The 13,323-nt window shown below is 35.8% G+C and overlaps 2 protein-coding genes across 2 annotated transcripts in view; one reads left to right on the top strand and one right to left on the bottom strand.

The window, feature by feature from the left end:
• The window catches only part of MYPN (myopalladin), a 43,406-nt gene extending 42,083 nt beyond the window's left edge, over window positions 1-1,323 (top strand). Inside the window, exon 19 of the mRNA XM_035539394.1 lies at window positions 1,154-1,323. Within this exon, the coding sequence (XP_035395287.1) occupies window positions 1,154-1,323 (170 nt within the window). The remainder of the gene's footprint in view (window positions 1-1,153) is intronic.
• Window positions 1,324-11,975: 10,652 nt separating this feature from the next.
• ATOH7 (atonal bHLH transcription factor 7) lies at window positions 11,976-12,431 on the bottom strand. Its single transcript, XM_035542890.1, has one exon. The coding sequence runs from the start codon at window positions 12,429-12,431 to the stop codon at window positions 11,976-11,978; it is 456 nt and encodes a 151-aa protein (XP_035398783.1).
• Window positions 12,432-13,323: the final 892 nt, after the last annotated feature.

The following is a 13,323-nucleotide window of genomic DNA, read 5'->3' as shown; positions in this document are numbered from 1 at the left end:
AAAATGAACAGAAACCACTTTTCTTTGTGCAATTTCAAATGAGTGGGGAGTGAAAGTTTGGTCTTGAATTTGTGATTCCATGCGTAAAGAAAAAACTACAGTAATGAGGGCATGGCTCAAATGCAAACATGTTGGTGGGTGGTGAAAAAAAAAAAAGAGGCTCTTTTAAAAAAATTTCCAGTAAGACAGGGTCAAAATTCAGCATGGAAAGATAATAAACATTTCCTATCAATGCTTAATATGCAGATTATATGTCTCCCACACTAAACTATTCTCAGACTTTCGTAGCCTGAACTTGTACTTTTTCATTTTAATTACTAGTGGGGTTGGAACTAGAAGAGCTTTAAAGGTCCCTTCCAACCCAAACCATTCTGTGATTCCATACCTGTCAATTTTGAATGCAGACCTGGAGGTTTTGTATGGATAAATAAAGATTAAGATAATACTCATTTCCCCTTTGTAAAATATTTTAAGAGTTATAGCTGCTAATTATCATGTAATAGCCAAATGTTCTCACAAAATTGTAACAGTATTTTTTTATACGGGAACATGTGGCATCTTACTTCTAAATTATTAAATATTTAACTTTGGATTCTATAAGTGTTAATATAATTACATTTCATTCAGTATATTATAAAAAAACTCAGAAACATTACTAATTGTAAATAGTATAGAAAAATCAAAACCATAATCACTTATTTTAAAAAAAAAAAAAAAAGGAAAAGAAAAAGAAAAAGAAAAAAGGAAGGAAAAAAAAGTCCTCCAGAGGGTGGAATAGTACAAAATCAGAGTTATGTTCAGTTTGTTCATCCCTGTTAACACTACAGTATGTCTTTTCTTTTAATTGCAAGAGCTTTGGAGAAGGCTCCAAAGATTAAATGATTAAATTTTGGACTTACTGAAATCCATGTAAGTGTTGCCATTGAATTGTACAGGGATGAAATTCCATCAATACTGCAATAAAAACACTCATCTCATAAATTATATGAATGATAATATTTGAAGGAACAGACCCTAAAACGGGAAACAAAATGCTGTGCTCTCTTCAAGGATGTTGGAAACAACTTTTCATTTGTGTACATTGGCTTCTGTGTTGTTTCATTTTTAACTTAATTAGATGTTTACGTAGTCTATTCTGTTTTTGTTGCTTCAGCTCAGTGGCACCATCAAATTGCACAGCCAATAAAGCTTCGACCTGGTGGTGGTCGGTATGCAAACCTTACTGGTCAAGGACTCGAGATTTTTTCTGCCTTTCCAACTACTGAAAGCCCTATGCTGTTTTCATCCCCAACCCAAAAGGTGGTGGAAAGTGAAGAACTTTGAAAAATATAAGCAAACAATGGTTCCAGTTACACCTGCAGAAATACTAGAACTGTGAAAAAAAATAAAGAGGTACAAGTCGAGATGCCAAGGTTTACAAGAAACCTGTTTGTAATTAAGTGTACTGCTGCTGTGAATTTTGCAAGTAACATATACAAGACTTTTGCATAGTATTTTACTGCAGGATAATTGTGGTATGGAGTGTTGTGCAATAAATTCAGTACTGTGTAGTTTGCTAAGAATTACATAGTAAACATAGTTTTCAGCACTTAAAAGCCAATACCACTTCTGCTTGAATTAAAGCTACTGTGTTGTAGCAAGCCATGTTAAGGATTGATGATGTTTAGCTGGAAAACTACCAGTGAAAACATCAACACTACAGTAACAACAATCCTGAATGAGGGTAAACAACATGACTTTGAATGTAATTCTAAAAAAATGCCAAAAAATCACAAAGCACAAGTAAAAGGGAAAAGATGTAACTCATTTTTATATATGATTATGCCAGATAATTTTAGAATTGTTGGACTCAAGACTAGATAAGTAGAGCATTTCATGTAGGTACAGGTGTGTACCCTATATATTTATATTTGTGTGTGTGTGTACTCCATGAACCGTGTACTCATGGTGTAATGATTCATAAAGTAAGGTACAGGACACGTGCCTAGGACTCTAACATAGGAAACTAAACTTCCTGTAGTCTGAAGCATCTTCTGTAGAACTCATAGCTGAAAGTATTTTCCAGATGTGCTTCATATTTTTTCTTTACATTGATAGTGATTCTCTGCCTTTAAACACAGATTATATCAAACTTTTATCTTCAGGGTTTGCAAATATCAATCTCTTTCTCCTCATTTTTAATGTGACTGAAAGAAAAGTATCTACCAGCTAGTTTGCTTTTTAACTAACTGGAAAGGAATTATGATCCAATAGAATTAAATGATTTCACCATCATTTAGGAAACAATCACAAGTGTGGTGTCTACTATTAAGACAGAGGAAATTCCGTTAACAAAAAGATATTCATAACAAAAAGTTATGAATTCAAGCAACAATTATGTACAAAGAGCTAAAAAGCCCTACTGTATCTAATACTAGTAGCAAATAAGGCAATTTAATGAAGGTGCAACAGAAGGTGCTGAGAACACAACAACTGATTTAATTTAATTTAGCATCTAAACAGTTGTACAGCACTTAGAATCTGGGAATATCTAAGATGATTTCTTGCAGCTTTATGTTATTGCTATCTCTCTTCTTTAGACATTGTTTTCAAGCAGTTCTTGCTTCCTGCTTTCAACATGGCTGAAGTGTATACAACAAAGTCCTGATCAAAGTCTCAGAGATGAAAAATTAACAGATACTAACATTTTAGATCTTATTTGGATTTTTTTCAATACTTAGTGTAACTTAAAAATTGCAAATGCAAAGAAAACAATGAGGAGTTATCTTGAGAGCAAACCAACACTAGATATAGCCAGAGACTGAGAAAGAGAAAGCCTCTCACCTCTTGGTTTCCTACAAAAACAACTTTTGATGTTGTTTTCTAACACTTAACTGTTGGTTCCCTAAGGGTTCAGGGGAAGTGAGTTTATAGTAGTGTTCCACTTCCTGTCTGAGTGGAAACCATATCACAAAACCACCATTACAACTTCAGTGCCTTTGCTAGAAATCTCAAGTGATTCAGCCCAGACTGAGCAGACCAGGAAGCTAAGATATACTCCTATCCTGAACGACAAAACAAGGTACAGTGACTTCAGTGGGAAAGCAGAAATGCCAGTTGTTGCTGATGTTGCATCTCCTCCCTGGCAAACAAAATAAAACTACTAGCTATTAAAAGTGATACACTGATTAAAGTGACATCAGTTATGGGATGCCCGATTTAAGACAAATTGTGGGTCTCCAGGATAGAGAACCCATTGTTCCTCCAATCCGTTTGTCTCTAGGATGGCTTAGGGATTCGAAAGCTAAACCTAGAGTGAGTCAAACTTGGGCAACCCAAAATTTAAAGTTTCCCATGTCAGTAACTTCTCTTGGGAAAATAATACAAGGGAAGTTTTTAGTTTTTGCTTACTTAATCCAGTGCTGTTGGGAAGTGGGAAGAGAGGAAATTAAGACACAAAAGGTAATGTTCAACCTCCATCTACAGCCCTGGTCTTCCCATTACTTCATGACAGAACTGAAAAGTGGATTTTGATCCAAGGTATTCAAAACCGGATATTGTTCATCAGGCTTTCCACCTAGTATAGGCTCAGTTGAGCTGTTTTCCTGTCTAGCACTCCACTGTGGCCCCCTTGCCTGGCTTTAAGTAAGGGGTTGGACCAGATGACTTCCTGTGGTTCCTTCCAACCTAAATCATCCTATACTTCCTAAATTCTTTTACTTTCCACTGCCTGTCTGAATATCCTGTATAGATTAAGTTACTGACTGAGTAGAAACTAAGAAGCACAAGCTTCTCCTTTTTCACTGTGATATATTCCACTAGTCTTGATACCTGATTTCTTTACACAGTTTAGAAGAAAGGAATAGTAGTACTTATTACTAGCAAATACCTGGCTACCAGTGCTAGAATCATACTTGTTAATATTACTGATGTTAGCAGTGATTCTCACATTTTATAACATCAGACAACATGCCCAAGAACTTGGTACAAATCAAAGGACAATGTGCACAGAAAGAAGATTTTTTCAATGATTTCATTGAAATATCTCCTGCCTTACATCATTATAACCTGAACAGACAAGCGGAAAGTTAAATGGTACACAATTTTTTAAAATGCACACACATTTGTTTTTGGAGGTGGGAAAGACAAAAAGCTACTGCTGAAAGACTTTTCCCAAAAATCTGTATAAGAAGGATTAATTCTTAGTCATTCAACAAGAGGCCCCAGAAGTCCCATTGAGAAATAGGCTACAGAGAGTGGGTCACCAGAATCTGTCAGCTGAACTATAACGTTATCTTCATGATGGTATTTACTAACAAAAAGATCAAAACTTTATCTACCATACCTCCCCATGTAATGCATAAGTCAGTAGAATTACTTTCAGTGCATCTGACACAAACAAAATCAGTATCTGGTCCCAAATGGTCTGTAGTCATTAATTTTTGCTCATTAACTGCTACAACACATTTCTCTTCTGCATATACTGAGCCCATAAAATAAGTGCGTAAAGGAAGCTTATGTGAATGGATGTAAATGCTGTTAATTAGTAATACTGATGTGCTCATCACAAAGAAGATGCACAAATGATGCTTTTGTTGACTGATGGAAAAGCCAAGGGGGAAAATCACTTGTGTAAGCAGAAGAGACAACACTGAGTTTTCACAAAACTTGATGTTTGAGTTCATGTGCCGTGAAGGTATCATACTGTGTCAAGACACACCAGAGACTATGCAATTGTGCTCTCTTCCTGAACAGCTTGTCTTTTCATTGTTTTGTTCAATTGAATAGCTGATTTCACACTTCACGCTAACACGGTATTTCATTCTCTTATTCAGGACAGGCTACTACAACAACAAGAATCAATGTTAGAGCCTTTACTGAAGTCATTGTTAGCTATTATCTTCCACAAATCCAGTAAAACACCACAATGTGAAGCATAACATTATATCAATGAGATACAGAAATGCTTATTTTTGTAAACTTTCACTAACAGGTCATTTTCTGATTCAGAATCTTGTAGGTTTATATAATGTCTTGATCTGTTCTAGTCCTGGTTATGTATATGACCAGAGGCACCATATATTTCAAACCATATCAGAAATCACAATTTCTATGTTGTAATTCTAGAAGGCTAAAGTATTATTTTGGCTTTAAAATTTTGGTCCACCTTGGTACAGACCCAGTCCTCAGCAGCATCATAGAGCAGTCTGCATTGAACTGACAGACTTCTTGCCTTAAAACAGCTGGATTGAGATCATTTGCTTCCATATGGAAGGTGGAGCATACCTTCTGAATGCCTCACGTACACTAACGTGAGAAGAGGAGAGCACACTTCAGAATACAAAAAGCCAAGTCTGCAGTCTTTTATTTAATACGTAAACAATTGCCAATTCCAACTGTTTACAGTAATGATAGATACTGCAAAGAAACAAATCTGGAATGAGAATTCCTATAAGAACCGCGTTCTTACTGCTACAATGGTAAAAAAGCATTAGTTTCTGGAAAATGTCTTCATACAAAATGATTAGCAAGATCTAATGAAACATTTTAATTATTAAATATTGAAGAAGTGATCCACTGTTAATTGCCTTACTATTTCCAATACATAGATATTCACTTTGAGCCTTAAAATTCTATTTTATAAGTTTTTCTTGATTAAAGTTGATATTTTTTATTTTTTTGATCCAAAGTTATTCTCTATGGGAAAGAAAAATATTAATATCAGTTTTAAAGGACATTTTAAATGCATATAAATGGAAAAAATAAACAAACGCCTGACTGTTTAGTAATGTACTTCCCTTCATCTCACCTGAACTTAAATAAATGCTTCAGAGTTGCATACAAGAGTGTGTCCTTGATGTGTTCAAATAATTGAGAAAGTGTGGAACAAGACCCGAAGTTTCTTCAGAACTTGGCTTTGACAGCCGATGACATTAATGGAATTGGACTTTACATTTTTTAGAAGAAAATCATACAGTACCCATCAAGTTAGAGATATCCTAGACATGATTCTAGCATATAGTTGTGAGATGCAGTTGCTATTTTTTTTCTTAATATCAGTTTGCTCTTGTTTTAAATTATGTTTTCTTTATGTGATAACTGCAGCCCCTCCATCAAGTTTTCTCAGGGCAACCAGAGCAAAAGCCAAGGAGTCTTTAGGACAATTTGCATGTTTTAAAGGTCAACAGACTTGTCAGATTATCAGCATCTAGTAGAATTAGTCCCCCAAATCTATGTTTGGGTATATAGTTCTTACAGACTGTCATACCTGAAGTCCATGGTGTCTCAAAATTTCTTGTACGATCTGTCTGCCACACTGGTCATCCAACCCCCACTCAACACTCCCTGAAATACCCAGTTACTGGGAATAAACCAAAGCTCCCAGAAGTTTCTTTGTGCAGTAGGCACTGGATAATGTTATACAAAACTTACTTTCTCAACCCTTAGCAGTATATCCAATACTTAGTAAGTGAAAATTGAATGAAGGCCAAACAAGGACACAAACCACACCAAATTTCACTCTTCCTGATAATTGTCTTCAACTTGAATGATTATGCATATTGTTTGTATAAGGGTCCATTATCAGACTTTGGAATGTATTTTAAATGAGCAGCAGATGCAAAATGAACACTTCAAGGAAGCTGGATCTTATAACCCTGACATAGAAAACAACAGGGGAAAAAAAGGAAGTGTTCTATTACATTTGCTGGTCTTGATTTTGTTTTCCCACTTAACCATGTTTCTCTATTCCTGCATGGCTTGATTTTTAGGTACATCTATATCTGTTAGGTCAGAGACAATGTTCTTAAGACCATTTCAGCTCAGCTACAGCTCCATGAGCTAAAGCAGCTGCAACATGTTATCCTTTCCCCTGAGCAGCAAAAGCTGCTTTTATTAATGCCTTTATATTTCAAGCATACTATAGATATAAAGAACCATTTATTGCATAATACAAAGAAATCTTGGGCCATACGTGCTACGAATTTAAGTGGAGTTCTCCATTTATATCAGTGTGAAGTTATGTTCAGAAACAGACTCTTCAGGACTATATAATCCTTTAGCACCATGTGACTTTTTTTTGAGAAACGGAAAAAGAATGAAGACATTTTGAAATTTTGAAAAACTGACTATGCACTGTGGACTATGGGAAGCCACTCAAGCATGAACTTCTCTTTATTCTTTGGAGTTACATATGCAGACATCTTAACCAAATCCTATGAAAGTTAAAATATACTTTGCATGATTAATTCTGTAGAAATGAAAACTGAATTGCAAATTAGAAAAATATTAATATTCAAAATACTAAAATGTATTATTTGGTAGAAAATACATTTTAATATACAGGGGTTTTGCTTTTTTTTAAAGCAATATCTTGAAATTTAATTAAAGAAGAACATATTTATTTTTTTATATATATTTATATATATTTATTTTTTTAAATGCACAAGTAATGTGTTACATACTCTGTTACATCTATGCAGAGGACTGTTTCTCCAATGAATAAACGTGTCTTTATTTTCAGTACATTTGTTTTTCTGTCTGGATATTTTAGAGAGATACAACAGCTGAACATAAGTAGAGCAAAAAGAAGATTATCTTATTCTGAAGATTCTTATTGAATCTGTAAAATCTAGATAAATCCAATCTTAAATTACAGAAAACTGCATCCGTATTGCTTAAGCAAAATAGATGGAAACCTAAGTGCAAGGGTAAACATTATCATAAGGCAGAAGCATATTTTGGAATATTAAAAATATGATAGGAATTGTTTAATTGCCATTTTTGCCTAGTGAATCACATTGCAATAGGGACTTCAATGAAGATTTCACCAAGGATGTTCTACTTAACAAGGTGTTGGAAACTTAACTAAATATTTAAACAATCTAACAATATTCATGCTTCTCCATGTTGCGATGTCATTGACTTTACAAGACTGTAACTAAGGTTAGGAACGTTTTTATTTTTCATAATGCGTACTGCAGCACCATTTAGGAATTCCAGTCAAGAACTGAGCTTTACCTCATATGTGTGTATAGTACAAGATGGACTGCTCCTTATAAATGGGGAGATAGAAAAAAGAAGCTTAAAAAGCGGGAATGAATTAAAGTTATAAGATTAGCTAATACATATCCACTGGTAACCTCAATAGTTACAAATAAACCACTGATTTTTAGTTACTAACATGCTACCCTAGTTCCATTTCCAGCACTGAAAAGTCACTGCTGTTAAAAATGTCACTCCAGTTTGAGTTCAAAAATAACTTTGGCCACCTTGATAAAACAGGGTGACACGATTCAAAGAATTGTAGAAGAGCACCTATAACTAGTTCAAAGAGAAAATCCTGGAATGCAGTCTGAACCTTCTAGAAGAACACAGGTTAGTTTCCTACAGACAGTTCATTAGCACTGTGCACTGAATTTCAATAGTGAAACACGTATGTCTTTAGCATGCAGCAAATATTTAATGAAGCAAGCATTTCTCATCTTCAGTGTATTCACTGTGATTTATTCAATCACAGTTGATTCACTGTGATGTATTCAATGTGATTCTAGAATTGCTATGTACTGATATTAAAAGTAGAAGTATCTTAGGTTTGCACTGCTGTATAGTGGGACAGAAATCTATGAGCAGACAAAACTCAGCCTGTAAGAACACACCAAGCTCTGTCCATCTACATTTTTCCTTCATTTGGAGACCTACTGGAAGCAAAAAATTATCTAAGTGGAAGGGGCTTCAAATGTCTGTATTATTAAAAGTCTAGTACAGAAAAAGGGTCACTGCTCTTATCTGAGGAGCATCAAACAGCCAGTGGGGAACAAATATACTGGAGCAACAATCAAACCCAGGCTAAATGGTCAAGTTTACCTTTCACAGTCTCACTAAAGTATTTGTAAAGGAAAGCTAGGAAAAGAAACAAATGACTTCCCAAATAGTTCTTGAGTTTGAGGAGTCCAAACCAGCGTGGAGAATATCTGCTATTCACATTGCCTTCAAAAATAATTTTGAATGATTAAATTTCTCCCTGCCCCCATTACACCTCCCTAAAAGCTTTGACAGATAATCAATAGAGAGACAGCTATCTATACACTACAAAGAACTTACTCTGCTGCCATAAGTGCTGCAGTAAATTAGAAAGCCTAACTTTCAGCTTAACACCGCACTATCCCAAGAAACAAAAATACAGCACCGTAATGTAAAAGCACATTTCAGTTACTAACAGCATTACTAATTATTATTAATAGATTGCACCTCAGTTAAAGAGAATAAAGCATTTACCTCTCCCCAGAACAACCAAATCTAAGAGAATGGGGATCATACTATTCAACAACAGAGACTGATGCAATGACTTGATCTACAAAGTGTTCACAGTGCTCTTTAGGGCTTTGGTTTCAATTCTTAACAATTTTAGGTAATATGACCACACATTTTTGAACTTTTATGTTGGTTTGTTGCTCTTCATGTGAGCTTACTACCATTTAATCACTCACTGCATACTAAACCATTATTTTTGTAATTATTTCTATCATCAGACCACTATCAGTAGACAGTAAATTACAATGCTGCATGGAAGAAACAAAATTAGATGACAGATGTTTGTCACGTACTTTTACATAACTTACATATAAACTGCAGTCACATCTCACAAAATCAAATTACTTGCCAGTAGTGCAGAAACACATTGGTACTGTTCTTCTATCCTACTCTGGTATGTATATTTTTATATTGTGTTATCCTTGCCATATAGGGTTAAGAAAGCTATCTTTCAGTAAGCCGAGTCTTGCATGATTTATTTGCATTGTATTCCGGCTTCAGGATGAAAAACCCACTGCTGTGCAAATAGTGCAAGTGATACAATTTCTGCCCAAAGTTTACAGCTAATAAAGTAGTACAAGATGGCACATCATTTAATTATTTGAGGATTGTATTGATTATGTACATAAACTGATCACTTAACAGCAAGTGAAATTCCAGCTGTATTAACCTGGGTATGTGATGGACAACAATTAATTCTATTATCTCTCTCTATAAATTTCTGCAAAGAAATCAGTGAACACAACATCAAATTCCCAAAAGTTTGAATCCACATGCACAGAGCCAAAGGACACTTTCTAGGTGCCAATAAAGAGCTAATGTAATTCATAATAAGAAAAAGTCCACATTTTAAAAATTACCTCTACTTACTACCACATTTAGAAAGGCTAAAATACATATTAAAAAACACACCAGAATACCAGTGTTTAAGGGAGAAAGTTGCTCAGAACATACGTTGCCTCTTCTATATTTGCTTAACCTAGACCTGAAAGTCTGTCCCAGCAGCTTTCACTCCAGAGACAGTCCGACTCCTGGCTTTGGAAATGTCTGCAGGACAGTGAGCAAGGGCAAAATGTCAATGGCAGTTCAGAGAGAAGGCAAATGATAAGGTCAGGTCTTTGTATGTAACTGTTTCTGTGGCAGAGTCACCCTCCCCCAAAACAGAGCTTAGTTCTTATTGCTGCTTTTGTTTTTCGTTGAAAGATGCTCAATTGTTGAAAATAGCTTCTATCAAAGCTATTCATTTGTCATTTGAAAGAATTCTAAAATATAAGATACGGCAGCAGCCAGCAGGGAACCTGCCAGCCTTCCCTGCTGGAAATCCACTAACAGCTGTTCTGAGACAGCAGCTCCTTTTCTCCTCCCACATGGCTAACACTAGCAAGGGGCTTGTTTCTGGAAACTCCCATCAGCAGCACCAGCAGAAGTACCCTTCAGCTTCACAGTCTGCTGCCATCACAACAGGCACCTGCAGTCAAACTTTTGTGGACTCTATATCCTGCTACAAACACATCTGCTTCTCCAGCTGTCCTGCTCTTTCTCATTTTTTAACCTTCCCAACTTCTTTCCTCTTCTGCCCTTTCTGCCCAGATCCCTCTATCTTCCACAAGCAGAAGGAGCAAGCAAACAAACAAAAGACAATTCAGGGCATCAGCAGGGATGAAATTAACTCAACTGCTTTGCAAGAATGCTATATGCCTTTAAACCAAACTCATCTTCAAAGGCTGTTTTTCAGAGGGTACAGGAAACACACTTCCTACTGTAACTGGGTAAGCAAACATCATTTGCTAGTTCATTTTTCTGCCAGGACTGTGATGGAAGCAATAGAACATTCAGGGCAAGGAAGCCACTAGTAAGTAATTTCTAGAGTAGGAATTTAAGGTAGCATGTGAGGACTTATCATAGAAAACACTTTATTTATGACTTAAAAAATCTGTTACTGTTTCCAGATAACATAAAATTAAAAAATAAAATGCAAACACAAACTCTACAAAAATCTAGAAGTTTAGATTTTCACACGAGCATTCACTGCAGTATATAATAACATGTGCGTTTACATCCACTAAAAATAAAACCATTCTTTTCATGACTTGCAACTAGCTCTTTTTCGAGCATACAAGATACAACATAAGTTGGATTAAAGCAAACCTACGCAACTTTGGAACCCATATGTCAAACTTACAAAGTTTAAGAAAGTTAGTTCTCTGAGGACTAGAACTCCAATACATTATAAAACTTTTCCCATGGGGGCCATTTATATGAAAGTAAAACAAAGAATTACTTTAAAGCTGATGTAAAAATAAAACATGGAATTAAATTCATTTCTAGTGTTATTCCATATAGTCACACCATGGGTCAATTTGTCCTGTGACTGGTAGAAAATACTGTCATGAATCATGATTAACAAAGAAAAAGCATTATTTAAAGGAGTCAAATGAACTAGCAAGCAACTGTCTGAAAGATGCCGAACTAAAACTACGCTTTCCATCAGCATTAAATAAATTCTTCTTAAATGTATATTGATTTAAAGTTCTCAAAGCAAATTTATTTTGTCAAAGTAGTGTAAGACGCAAACACAAATGAGCTATTATAATGCCAATATTACCTTATTCAAGCAGATTAACTCTTGCTAATTATTAAATTACACATCTGGCCTGCTGCATATTCTTAGTTCATAAGAAGTTCTAATTAGCTATTTGAAAGTGATCAGGGTGATAGCTGAGTATTCGCTGTGTGTAAGGATCACTGTCCGTTGCCATTTTTTGTCCCGTATAATGGTGGTAGCTCTCTGGATGAAAGTGTTCACAGTGAAGTCGTATCCATTCTCTTTCAGTACTGTATCTTTCTGCTTCAGCAAGTATTCTTGTTAGAGCCATGATATAACTCAAAGCCATCTGAAGGGTCTCGTACTTGGAGAGCTTCTTGTCCTGACCCCACTGTGGAACCACCTTTCTCAAACGATCAAAGGCTGTGTTCAGTCCTTGCATCCGTCTTCTCTCCCTGGCATTGGCAGCCAGTCTTCTCTTGGCAGCGTTCTCCATCCTTTCTGAACTGCACTTCACAACGCAGCCTGGTCCACTTCCACACTGGCTGTCTGATTCTACACCTGAATCCAAATTACTGGATTTACAGGTTTTCATATTTGATTTACAGTTGTAGCTTCACAAACACACACAAAGAAAAAACACTTTTTAAAAATGAAGCACCTGAACAGTGGTAGTGGAAGGCACTCCTATGACTAGCCTGTGTACCTCTTGAGTCTTCTTCCAAACAGCAATGAGGAGATATTTTCCTTAGCATCAAAGAATAACAAAACAAAAGGTCTTCTGGCTCTTCCGGAAGTGTCTGAAAATTGCTTCTTATTGCTTAATGAAAGAATAAAGAGTTTTCAGTGCCTTATGCTTTCATTCTTTTCATTTCTGTGAACTCAAAGAGAAAACAAAGAAATCTCCATTCTCAAAATGTGAGTTACTGAAGAAGACAGTCCTTTTAATTCAAGAAGGATCTTACTGAATTAAAAACACATCACTTCCAATGGCCATTCTGAATGAAAGAAGTTCTGATTCAGCTTAGGAGAGTATTTTGAAATGATGAACTGTTGCAATCTGAAGACATAACTTCGTAACAAAAATCTCTCCTTTCTTGACTCCTGCCGGTAAGCAATGATCGTGTCTTACAGACAAGAAGAGGCTTTATAGAAACTGCAAAAGCTAAACAGGTGGTAGCAGGTGGGCGGGCGGCACTCTGCTTCCATCCCAGTACCTTCCCACCCTGGGAACTACACGGAAAAAAAACAGTAAAACCCGAACATTACAGCCTTCATCTGTTGAGAAGTCTTCCAAAGCCATTCTGTCCAGCCCTAACAACTTGCCATCTGGAGCAGTGTCTGGCTGGCCCCACAAGACTCTAGGCAGTTAAGCAAAAGATTCTTTCAATGAATAATCTGTTGCAACTCAGGAAAAAAAAAATCTCTCACTGTGCATTGCAGTATTCATACATTAAACTATTTGAAAATTCTAGTTAGGTAGTATT

The sequence above is a fragment of the Cygnus atratus genome, chromosome 7 (genome assembly GCF_013377495.2).
Source record: "Cygnus atratus isolate AKBS03 ecotype Queensland, Australia chromosome 7, CAtr_DNAZoo_HiC_assembly, whole genome shotgun sequence".
NCBI classification, from domain to species: domain Eukaryota; kingdom Metazoa; phylum Chordata; class Aves; order Anseriformes; family Anatidae; genus Cygnus; species Cygnus atratus.
Note: the sequence above shows the minus strand (reverse complement) of the source record. Positions and strands in the feature narration are given on the sequence as shown.

Coding starts and splice junctions, on each gene's coding strand:
- ATOH7 (XM_035542890.1), bottom strand. CDS start 12,431: ATGAAAACCTGTAAATCCAGTAATTTGGATTCAGGTGTAGAATCAGAC.